Genomic DNA, 12,536 nt, shown 5'->3' on the forward strand with positions numbered 1-12,536 from the left:
TAGCAACAATACCTAAACCACTGATATGTTTGCGACTACTTTTGCGTATGAGTGTTGTGCAAAACAAAGTTACGCTATCGCTAATGCTTACTTCGTTCGTAAGAAGGAATATGTAAAGTAGGTCTCAGAATAATCATTATCTCAGAATAATCAGTACGCATTTCCACAAAGAAATATTGTTCTGTGATTAAAAAAAAATACGTCAAAACAAAAACGCGGCGGCGACGGCGTGCGGTGTTTTGAGATTTCTATTTCGTTCGTGATTTCCTAAAAATATAGTAAAAATGGCAGAGAATTTGAAATTAAAAGCAATATTCAGTGAATTTCAGAAGAGCTTAGATACCGAGCAAGAACGTCGTGAGGTGAGTTTGTACAAAAACCTAAAAAAAATACATTTTGTGTCAACCGAATCCATTTTGTGGTTTAATTTGATTCCATTTATTCCAGATTATCCGTACTATTTGCCGGGAAATCGATCAGTTATCGAGAGAAATAACAACAATCCTGCAGGCTATCCACCACAGTGAACAAGCAAGTAAGTTACCAAGTTATCATGCCTAAACTTCACGTTATTCACAGGATTACCGGCAATGTACGGTCGAATGGCGTAGTGGTTAGTGGCCCTGACTGCTATGCCGAAGGTCCCGGGGTTCAAAGGGCTTTGAGAAGATTTCTCGATTCCCGACTGGGGCAGATATTTGTTTAAAGACAGATATTTGTACTCGGGTCTTGGGTGTTGATATTTATATTTTATATTGTATCTATCTATGTATTTGTGTAGATATATCAGTTGTCCGATACCCATAACACAGGCTCTGCCTAGCTTGGGGTCGGATGGCCGTGTGTGAGATGTCCTCACATATTATTATAATGTATGCCTTTGTCATGTTCATCATTGTTTAACACTGAACACTGGTGATTTTGTTCTACGGCACTCATCGGTTTTCATGGAATGGCCTTCTGCATTCCTCCTCCCTCATTCACGTTTATGAACTTAATCCTCATCATCATCAGGTCCTGGGATTCCTAATCTGGGACATATGGCTCGAAGTGTAGCTTTCTACTCTGACTGGTCCTGTGCCACACCTTCGACTTAATCCTCTGTTCAGCCAAAACAATTAAGGAGCTCATCATCATCTGCCTGTAATTGTACACTTCGGGATATGGGCCTCATTCATATTATTATAAAATCAAAATACACTGTGAATGGAATGAATGAAAAGGCTTGGTAGCCTTATGATCAGATCGCTGGTAGTAGAAGCGATGTTTATTGGTACATTACAAAGGGTCATTGACATAGAAGAGAACTTAATACTGTGATGTAGTTTGCGAGATAGTGACATCTATGTATAATACGAGAAAGCTATTTGATAACTGAACACTTACATTGACTGAAGATAGAGGTAAAACATTGTGCAAGTTGATTACAATATCCAATACAATAAACTAAACATGTTTTCAGTACCACAAGCGTGCTTGAAGGCGCGCGAACTGTTTGCGAAGACCAATGAGGGGTACCAGAAGCTGGTGGCGGCTGTCCCGCCTACAGACTACTACAAGTAGGTTACAACCTAAACATTAAATTTTAATAAGACTATGTAGCACAAAAGTAGCCTCACAAGATGGCATTTATACTTTCAATTATAACTGGCCCTGCATTCATGGTCCAAACAAAACCAGTGATAGAGTTCATAATTTGCAGTAATTAACTTCATAATGCATGCTCTTATGGAGTAATTGTAATGCTTAAATATAAAAAAAGTACCCTTTACAGATCAAGTTTGCCTTTATACAAATTTCTTTTGTGCAATAAAGAATTTAATCATAATAATATAGTCATAGATCATAGTCACGTTTATTACACCCTAATGTATTGCTATGCTATGACTTCAGATACCAGGACCACTGGCGGTTCACGACGCAGCGATACTGTTTCCTGGTGGCGCTCGTCATCTGGCTGGAGACCGGCATCATGGCCACTCATGCCACCATCGCGGAGGTGCTTGGCAGTAAGTGCTTAAAATTTATGCCATGGCTGGGGATCAATCTCAGGACCAGACTGGGTACAGCAGTCAGTAATTACTGCTGCCGCTACATGAGTTCCCTATCGACGTAGATCATCGTCACCTATAACGCGATTCGTCATAAATACGGCGCTGAGATTGGTGGAACGATCTGCGCTGACTAAAGCAGTGTAACAGCTGCTGAGCTTTAGCTATATTATTATCTTATTATCGTTGTCAGTTACTGCATCATACATAAATAAACACTTGCTTTTCCTGCAAGTCCTTTTTTATATTGTTTTAAAAGGATTTCCAGTAAATGTTTTCTTCCATTACTACTATTCCATTGTCATTACAAACATTTAGATATGTCCTACCTGACAAACACGTTAACTACAAATTTTATCATAATTCACTTTTTTTTTCTGGCTTTCATTAATACTATACTTATAACCTACCTACCCCGCAAGGGAGTACATTAGTACAAGGCGTGAGTGTGTGTTTTTTTGTTTTTATACTTATAACCAAAAAGTCGCATTCATGCGTCATTGCCGCTACTTTTTAAAACCTCTGAAATTCATTAGTCTATTATTAATTTCCAGTAAGTGCAGTGGAGAGCAAGATCGGTTTCCACCTGGACATTGAGGACTACCTCGTGGGCATCCTGCAGCTGTGCTCAGAGTTGGTGAGTTATTTATCACATAATATGATTATAATTGTTGAAAGGTCCCTAAAACATGGTATTATGTAAATAGAATGAAGTTAAGAGTAAGTTTGCAAATTTTCATATTTGAACATGATAATAATATTCATGGTAGGTTCTAGGTTGATAATATATCACTGTACAGAGCCTCAGTACAAAATTCTTACTAAATTAAGTCACTGAGAGCAGGCATCATTGCCATTCCAGTTACCTAATTAGGTATTTAGACAAGCTAAATATGTAGTCTCTTTCAATGGTTTTATTTTATCGTAATATTAAAAAAAATACCCCATCTATCTAAATATCTGCTTATAATGTCTTGGTAACAGATTCACTTCCTTCTCTATCACCTTACCACTTCACCAACACCCTCTACACACCCCCCACAATGCTCACACCACCCTGTACATTGCAGTCCCGGCTGGCAGTGAACGCGGTGACTCGCGGCGACTACAACACTCCTCAACAGATCTCCAAGTTTGTGCTGGAAGTTAATGCTGGGTTCAGGTTAGTAGATGGATATTTTTTATTAGCTAAGGGGCGAGACCAGTACTTCCACTAGTGAGGGAATGGAGGGATGTGTAGATATTATAATAATTTTCACACAGTATACTATCACATAAAATGAGTGACCATAACAAAAATAATATTAAATATAATTTTTACTAGCTTTTCCCCTGCAAACTATAATAGTTCGTTGCTTTTACCACCACCAGCTTTGGTCCGCCTCGAAAATACTTCAAAGATGACCGTATGTCTTAATCTTTTTATTTTGGCCTACCAGCTAATAAATAATAATAACCACGCATATTTTCCTCGTTGCAAAGTTAGCATGATTGCCCCATGCTTTACCTGTTGTAAATTTAGCTTTAACAATATTTTGTCTCCCTCCCAGACTACTGAACCTGAAGAACGACCACCTGCGCAAGCGCTTCGACGTGCTCAAGTACGACGTGAAGAAGATCGAGGAGGTGGTGTACGACCTCAGCATCCGCGGGCTTCTGCCTCGCACTGAGGCAGCCCCCGAGGCAGCGGGGGCGGGGGCCGAGGCAGCGGGGAATGAAGTGTAGTGAATAGTGAAGTAGGAGGAAAGAGGGGGTGGTGCCGCGCGCGGCAGAGGCGACCCCCGAGGCAGGGGGGGCGGGGGTCGAGGCAGCGGGGAATGAAGTGTAGTGAATAGTGAAGTAGGAGGAAAGAGGGGGTGGTGCCTCGCGAGGCAGTAGCCCCAGAGGCAGGGGCCGAGGCAGCGGGGGCGGGGCCGAGGCAGCGGGGAATGAAGTGTAGTGAATAGTTGTGTAGTAGAAGACAGGGGGTTGTCGCGCGCGGCAACCAATGCATAGGTCGAGGCAGTAAGGGGGTTGGAATGAAGTGTAGTGCAGTAAATAGTGATGTGAAGCCTGAGGCAACGGGCGAGGCAGGGATTGAAGTGGATGCGGCATGCCACTAGAGTTACTATTTGATCTGCTGTCATCAACCAATTTAGGATTACTGTAGCCTTACAGCAACACCCTGTATTTTAAGTAACAAAGTTAACAAGTTGTCAGCTCTCATTGGGTCTGGGCTATGCTCATTTGGCATATTAAGATGTATGGCCCTTTATAAGGCAACAATGTTTAAATATTTCAGTGTATTTAAACCTTAATTCCATGGCATAAAGATTAAATAATATATGGTAGCTATATTTCAGCCACTGCCTGTAAAAGGGATAAACGAGTGTTGGGTACAAAACAAATTATATCTTTCATAGTTACTGTACTGCCTTAGTTGTTAAGGTTTTTATGTTTAAGGTTAATTTAAGAGAGTTGTTATACCCCATGAGGTATTGTGTTTAAATTATTTCAGTAATGATTAATTGAAAAAACTAAATAAATAAGGACAACTTCATAAAAACATATTTTAAAATGCATTCGTTTTATTTTACTTCAAAAAATTATCATTTCGTAACTAGAAAAATATAAAAAGTAACAAAAATTAACATAACATGGCACAATCAATAATTAGCATACCTACTACATTATAACTACAATAAATGCATATAGATCTTAGTGGTAAATCGAGACAGATATAAAAATGAATTATTTATCTTAAAATTACGTAAAGAACATACATTATTTGGCTTAGACGTTAAAGACGTTTTATTTGACTTACAAAATAATAACATTAAAATCCCAAGGGTTATTTAGTATATTTACACATTATAGCAATATTAGAACAGATCATCTTTCTAGGGTGCAGGCCTAAAGACTGAAAATCACATATCTGGATAATGGCCACCTCCTACGGTATAAAAGACATGTTGCCACTCTCTGTAATTATATTTTAGACAGTGCTAGCATGTCTTTTATCCCATATGTAGCTATTATCCAGACATTGTGAAACCTTAGAATAGCAAGCAGTGGAATTTAAATGAAATCTCTTCTAGATTTTGGTGGCTTATTACCTGACTGTCCGGCCCGGCACTGTCATCCTCATAACTTCCTAATAACTAATGAATTAAACTATTTGTTCGTAAATTAAATGTTCGCGTAAATCTCTTCATCATCCAGTAAGCAAATTAAAGTTATCGACCATCTAGCTTCAGTTAGCTTTAAGAATCGAGCCCATGATCTATTCAAAAAGTCGAGATTCTTTTTATACTGCCACCACATTTGGCTATCCGTATTAATCATTGGATGTTAGCTGTATTTGCCAAATACCAAAAATGGAGGCAAATTCGGCAATAATTTTGGCGTATTTACTTACCACACATAGCAGTTTTGGCAAATACGAATAGCCAAGTGGGGTGGTAGCATTACGTTTGGTGTTTCGAGATAGATGCCGTTTTATAACATCTTGTAGACTCTGAAGTAGTAGCTGATGTCTCCTTCTGTCTGCTTCTCTTCAGGTATTTCGTCTTCCTTCACCTGTGAACGAGATAGAACAAGTTAGGGTGAGGCCACACGAGCGTAATTCCGGCAGAAAAGTGTGCGCGGGGACGAGGGGGGCGGGGAAGCAACAATACGCGACTCACAAGTCTCACAACACTCAAAATTACGCTCGTGTGGCTCGCTCACCCTTAGACAGATAAAAATAATGTCGTTGCACGTTAATAAGTCTTGCGGCCGCTACACGGGTTTGTTATCGCTAAACTCGTTTAATGCGCGTTCCACCAATCACAGCGCCGTATTTATGGGGATTTGCGATATGTTACGTTTGTCCACGTCGATAACGAGCCCGTGTAGCGGCAGCTATGCTATGCTAGGTAATTTACAATGCGACAGAACGTGTTGTCAAACTAATTTTCATAATACTTCAGGGCTTGTTGGTTCTGCTGAAGGTACTCAGTGTTGAAAGATGCGGGATACGTAATGATTATGGCAGCAGGGTGCATTCGCATTTTGCACGGCTTATAAATACTGCCTGAGCAATTTGTGTTATTTAAAGTACGGATATATAGAGATAGAAAGGTAAGAGATAAGGTAATATGTAATATGGGTGAGTCAATTTCAGTTCCATTAAAATCAGTTCACCATAAAAATATTAGTGCGCAACTTCATTCGTTTTAATTAAGTTAGGGAATGGGCTTAGGGCATAAAAAATCATTAATATGTTATCTTTAAATTATTAATAATATCCATATGTGTATAAATAATACTATTAGTTAGAGAAAAAAATAACAGTCAAAAGTTAATTTTATTTATTACTCAGATACTTACCAAGTTTGGATCCATACCCAACTGTGAAGCGTGCAAAATTAAATATGCGTCAGTTAAATCATTTAACAAGTTTTTAGTAATTTATATAATCATGATTGTGATAGTAATAATAATACGTGGGCGACATAGACATAGACACATCGTCGTTTATTCACTCACAAAATACACATCACAAATACAAAACAACAATGTAGGTACAGTGGCATAAAGAATAACAATAATTGTGGTGTGTATTATGTCAGTAAAATGGCTCTGACTCAGCATGTGCTGTACAAAAAAGTATACAGCGCTGGTAATTCTGCCAGAACCAGCGAGTTGAGGTGGTACGCGGCTAAAATATAATATGATATAAACGTGCTGTGTTTGCTCCGAAAGATTTATGTTTAAATTAGAATCTTTGTGTTAATAGTTTAAAACAATATATATACATATCATAATATAATAGGGTAATGTGTTAAAGTGTGGTTTGTATAAATATACATAAAAGGTTGATGCTTAATCAATAAAAAATAGTATAATATTAAAATAAAATACAGGATAAGGCGATAAGTGCTGGAAGCTTAAATACATGTTAGGTACTGGCGGAGTTTAATCTTAAAGAGGTGCTTGGACTTAAGTTTGCGCAGTGGAGGGGGAATATTGTTCCAGCACTTTGTCGCCTGGTACTTAAAGCTGCCTCGGAAGGCTGCAGTTTTACTCTGTGGCAATACAAGAGGTGGCGTGTGGTACCTTGCTGCATTTCGGCTACATCGCCAGTCGAGCTTTTCGTACAAATAGATAGGAGTTTTTTTGTGTACCACTTCGAATAGCAATGTTGCAAGGTGAAGCTTTTGTCTCTGCTTCATGTTTAAGATTCCGGCTTTTTTGAGATACGGAGAGACATGTGTCCGTGGTGGAATGCTAAAGCAGAACCGGGCACATGCGTTCTGTATTCGCTGGATGAGTCGTTGCGACCTCTCTAGAAGGCAGGGCCCATACACCGAAATGCAGTGATTGAGTTTAGACAGCACTAAGGACTCACAGAGGCTAATTCTTAGTTCCTCGCTTAAGTATTTGCGGATATTATATAGTACTCTTAGTCTGTAGAAACAATTTCTAACAAGTTCCAGTACATGCTTCTCAAAACGTAGCTCACTGTCCATAGTTAGACCAAGATTACGAGCCTCTTTGACACATTCGATAGGAGTGCCTGACACCATTATCATGGGGTCCAGTCTGACCATACTCTGAACTTGTTTCGATGTTCCTAAAAGCATAAACTTGGACTTGTTAGGATTGAGAGTAAGACAATTTCTATAAGACATCTCACACAGATCCTATAATATGGGTATCGGACAGCTGATATATCTACACAGATACATAGATAAATACATATTAACATCCAAGACCCGAGAACAAATACCTAAGTATCTATTTTTAAACAAATATCTGACCCAGACGAGAATCGAATCCAGGACCTCTGGCATAGTAGGTAGTCAGGGTCATTAACCACTATACCATTCGGTCGTAAATAGTAGTGAAGTCATCATTATCACGTCCTAACTGCTGCGGCACGGGTCTGCTTCCAATGGAGGAAGCGTTTAGGTCTAGTCCACCACGCCTGCCTAGTGCGGGTTGGTGGACCCCAACACAAACAAGCTTGTGCTAAGAGAGTTGTCGGGTAAGTAAGAAACCCAACTGTCAGATGTTTTCAAGCCGTCCGAAGGCCTCTGACTAGGCTTAAAGACTGTAGCCGAAGCAGCAACCGGGACCCACGGCTAAACGTGCCGTCCGAAGTATGCACCATATGAAATTGGTCACCCATCCAATGGCTGACCGTGCCATGTGTTGCTTAACCTGATCAGTTATGATCACTGAGCTAGCTAGACTACGGACCTACGGAACTGTACCTTCTTCAGTAAATAAGTACAAAGTGTATACGATCACTGAGGCCCACTCGACTATGGATATGGACGCTTACCAGATGTGCTAAATCTAGATATGCGGGTTTCCTCGCTTCACGGTAAGACCGATGGTATACATTGTACTTATACTCCAAAGAACTCATTGGCAAATTTCAGCGCCGGGATTTGAACCCGGGCGCTTACCCGGCTGAGCTACCACCGCTCTTCAATAGGTCTAGTGGTAGTGTATTATAAAGGCTAATACCTGTACCTGTTTGAACACCTCCTGCGGTATCTTGGGGAAGAAGGTGTCGCACTCGAAGCTCCTCTGTATCTCCGTCAGGTAGATCTTGCCACAGTTGGGGTGTTCCATGGCGGCCTGCGGGGAAAGAAGAGGTTAAGGGTCAATTTATACTGGGGCAGAGTCGAAGCGCAGCGAAGCGTCAAATTCTTCACAACTAATGCAAAGCCGCACGAATGGTTGGTTGCGTTGGTCACGCGTAGACGCGCGAATCGCGAAGAATGCGCGCGACTTTTTAAAATCTCAGTAGCAATGTGTGGCGTTATGCTGTGGAGTTAATGTTGTATTTGTAATGTTCAGTATTGAATAGACGCTTCGCTGCGCTTCGACTCTGCCCCAGTATAAATTGACCCTAAGTAGAAATATATATATATATATATATATATATATATATATATGGAAATTCGCGAAAAAAATAATTCATTGTCCATAGTAAAATGTCACGTGACCAACAAAGTTTCTATGGAAAATAATTTTATTTTTTCGCGAATTTTTGAATTCTGATTTCAGTTTCGGGCTTACATATAACATGCTGCACATGTAGGTTTCGGCTTAGTATACCCTTTTTGCAACACCCTGTATATATGTATATATATATATGTGGGGACATCTCACACACGGCCATCCGACCCCAAGCTAGGCAGAACCTGTGTTATGGGTGTCGGACAGCTGATATATCTACACAAATACATAGATAGATACATACTAAATATAAATATCAACACCCAAGACCTGAGTACAAATATCTGTCTATAAACAAATATCTGCCCCAGCCGGGAATCGAACCCGGGACCTCCGGCATAGAAGTCAGGGTCACTAACCACTACACCACTCAGCCGTCAAATAGGCACCTGTGTAGGTATTGTAACCAGAGATAGTAGTTTAATTGTCTAATGGCCTGTACTCACATACGGTTTTACTGTCGAGGGCCAAACTGTTGAGTAAAACCCATCGCATAATTACAATACAATACAATACAAAACACTATATTTGCACCAAGAACAAAAATTACAAAAAAAAAACAGTACAAAGAGGCGGCCTTATTGCTTATAGCAATCTCTACCAGACAACCTTTGGATGGAAGAGAGAAGTAAGTAATTAATTTCATTTAATTCCATCGATCTGTGAATTTTGCGGTCCACACATAGATTTTTACTGGACTTCGACTTCGAGTAAAACTTTCGAGTAATAACGATAGTGAGGCCTTAAGACTGTAACCTATTGTTTCGGAAGGGGACGTCCTAGGCGACATAGTCAAGAAAAGCCACTCATGTGCCACTCCTAATGGAGTTTCCGAAACCAACGAGGTATATGAGTAGACCTATGAATGTAGAAAGGAGTATTTCAGGATCGTGGCACATAATCCATGGAGCCCGAAGTCTATAATCTCTGCCTACCCACACTACTGTCATTGGTTTATAGTGTTTGGGTCTGATGGTTATGTTTATAAAATTTCTGTTTCCATAACACACATTATTACACTGCCGGGCAATGAAAAAGTTCCATTCACAAAATTTCGACAGCAAACGACCCAATTTTTTCAAAGATTTAATTTAAAATTTGAACAAAATATTACCGATTTTAGTTGGTAATATCCTGATGCTATGTTAAATGTACTTCAATGTTGCAGAAGACGGCATTAAGCTAGCCTTTTCTGTTTAGAAGTAATTTAGTGCTTTTCTCAGTAGAACCTTTCCATTGCCCGTGAGTTTGAAGATTAATAAGCTTAAAGTATACCTGGTATATTGAAGAGCCTCCAATGACCCATGTGCTTTCAATGTCTTCCCTCCCCTCAATGTATGAGATGGCCTCGTCTATGCTCGCCACTACTATCACACCTTCTGGGACCTGCAAAATTTATTTATAACTCATTGTAGGTGATGGACGAGGAAAGCAATAAAAAACGATATTTTTGAGAGTGCAAAACGGAGCGCGCGCGACATCAACTTGAACAGGCGGAAGAGCTTGCTGCTCGCGGGGTTCTCAAGATGGCCGCTTTGCAAAAGCGCGGCTAATTTAAATTTGGAACAAAATACGATCTCGAGTGCGCTCGTATTTATTTAAGATATTAAATCAAAACAATTACATAGGTACACGTAGGTACCTAAATAGGGCATTTTCAATGCAAGTAAGTAGATAAATATTATAGGTACAAATAGTTTAGAACAATAGTTATTTGTTATGTAGTGCGTCGCCTACACTCATCATCCTGGGACCAATAGCTTTACATGCCATCCGAACCATGGAAGCGGCCACAAAACAACCACTTGATGTCAGTCACAATGGGCACCATGCCATGTGTTGTTTTACTTCAATGATAGCTTCCGTATACTGAAGCTAGTTGTACAACTAGCTTCAGTAATCAGTATTTACATTGAAAGATTTTCTTTTAAATTATAAAATTAATTTCTTAGTCTATAATTATTAGCCAGCTATTCTATTATACTTAATTATTATTACTTCTTAAACTATCTTGGTGTATCACGTCTGTGATTTCTTCTTCTTAGCAAGTCCATGTGGAGTAGAGTTTGTCACTATGGTGAAAGGATTAACTAGTCAGATTAGTTTGCTGACCGAGAATAAGTATAATAAATTTAAAATAAATGTATAATGATAATAAGTACCTAGACATAAACATATGCACTCACAACTGTAATCCCCGAAGGGGTAGTCAGAGGTGGCTCATAAGTCACAGTCATAGGTTGCGAACCATATCACTGTTTTGGAATAAGTACAATGCAATAATACCTTTAATAATACAAGTAATAAGTACCTTTTCCTTCAAAACATCAACATTATGCGTAAGCACAATGTTAACTCTCTCGGACAGTGGTTTGTACTTTGGTGGGATACACTCCCAAGTTCTCCGTCCCATGATCACCGCATTGACCTTAGACGGATCCTTCACTTTTATTGTCATTGTAGAGAAGTATGCCATTTCTTTTCTGTAACATAAAGAATAATATAATAGTATGATGTTATATAGAATGTATGTTTGTAATGAATAAACTCAAAAACTACTGAAACATCGTTGCAATAAATAAATGATTATGATTAAGACTGTCCTAAAAAATGATACAATACCCCTGAAAGATACAGACTAGTTTTTATCCCATTGGAAACCCTTTAAAGGCTATGCGACGCAAAGAAAATTAGTAAAAGGACAATAACATAACCTAAAAAAAATACTTTAATTTCTTTGTTAAAAATACTCACTTTAACCGCCACGGCAAGGCCCCATTGGATCCAATGCCCATATTCTCACACGCAGCAGCAATCAGATTCAGTTTAGTCTTACACATGATAGATAACTTAATGGTAATGGTAATAAGAAAATACAAGTGTAAGTAGTTGGCTGGAATGTGTATGAGGAATGTAGATTTAACTAAACTAACAGACACAGTTATTTGTTAGGTAGATTTGTATTCAATTTGCGCTTCTTTTATGATTAGAATTCACGGCTTTATGAGGTTAGGTTAAGTTCGAGAGTCGAGCTTTAAGATATAAAACTATTCTGTGGTATGGTTTGACATTTGTAGTGTAGGGACATTTTATGGGACAATGACGGAGAGAAACGGACTACATGAATGAATCGATAGTAGGTAAGTATTCGATAAAATTCGGATCCATCGCATCAAGTACATTTAATTATTTAAAAAAAATGTAGTACGGGGCGCTAAATGCGCACGAAAAGACCTTACAAAAGTTTATTTATTTATTTATTTTATAAAACTTATACTATCATTACAGAGTAACCTAATTCGATAGCAAGCTCAATTTTATTATAATTATAATTAATTTTAACAATGGCAAATCACATACACAATAATACAATAAAAATTACATCTAATCAATAAAATAAATCTAAAATCAACATAAAAGCAATTTTCACACAAACATTTCATTACATATTATAAAAATTATTTTTCCTTAATTTATCATTGTAGCATA

General features: G+C 38.7%; 2 protein-coding genes across 4 annotated transcripts; one reads left to right on the plus strand and one right to left on the minus strand.

Moving 5' to 3' along the window:
* The first annotated feature begins 189 nt into the window (after positions 1-189).
* On the plus strand, positions 190-4,608 carry LOC105381302 (translin). Its single transcript, XM_048633147.1, has 8 exons — positions 190-362; positions 448-535; positions 1,463-1,559; positions 1,894-2,009; positions 2,606-2,688; positions 3,122-3,213; positions 3,602-3,807; positions 3,911-4,608. The coding sequence occupies exons 1-7, from the start codon at positions 285-287 to the stop codon at positions 3,774-3,776; spliced, it is 729 nt and encodes a 242-aa protein (XP_048489104.1). The 5' UTR covers positions 190-284; the 3' UTR covers positions 3,777-3,807; positions 3,911-4,608.
* A 765-nt stretch (positions 4,609-5,373) lies between these two features.
* On the minus strand, positions 5,374-12,052 carry LOC105381301 (dihydrofolate reductase). 3 transcript variants are annotated; one of them, XM_038113494.2, is made up of 6 exons: positions 11,802-12,052; positions 11,359-11,530; positions 10,323-10,433; positions 8,556-8,663; positions 6,402-6,422; positions 5,374-5,609 (listed from the first exon to the last, which is right to left on the minus strand). In XM_038113494.2, the coding sequence occupies exons 1-6, from the start codon at positions 11,885-11,887 to the stop codon at positions 5,529-5,531; spliced, it is 579 nt and encodes a 192-aa protein (XP_037969422.2). In that variant the 5' UTR covers positions 11,888-12,052; the 3' UTR covers positions 5,374-5,528. The 3 variants fall into 3 exon arrangements, with proteins under 3 accessions (XP_037969422.2, XP_011549297.3, XP_011549299.3); XM_011550995.3 differs by lacking the exon at positions 6,402-6,422 and having other exon boundaries at positions 8,550-8,663; XM_011550997.3 differs by lacking the exon at positions 6,402-6,422 and having other exon boundaries at positions 11,802-12,051.
* Positions 12,053-12,536: the final 484 nt, after the last annotated feature.

The sequence above is a fragment of the Plutella xylostella genome, chromosome 2, assembly GCF_932276165.1.
Source record: "Plutella xylostella chromosome 2, ilPluXylo3.1, whole genome shotgun sequence".
Lineage (NCBI taxonomy): Eukaryota > Metazoa > Arthropoda > Insecta > Lepidoptera > Plutellidae > Plutella > Plutella xylostella.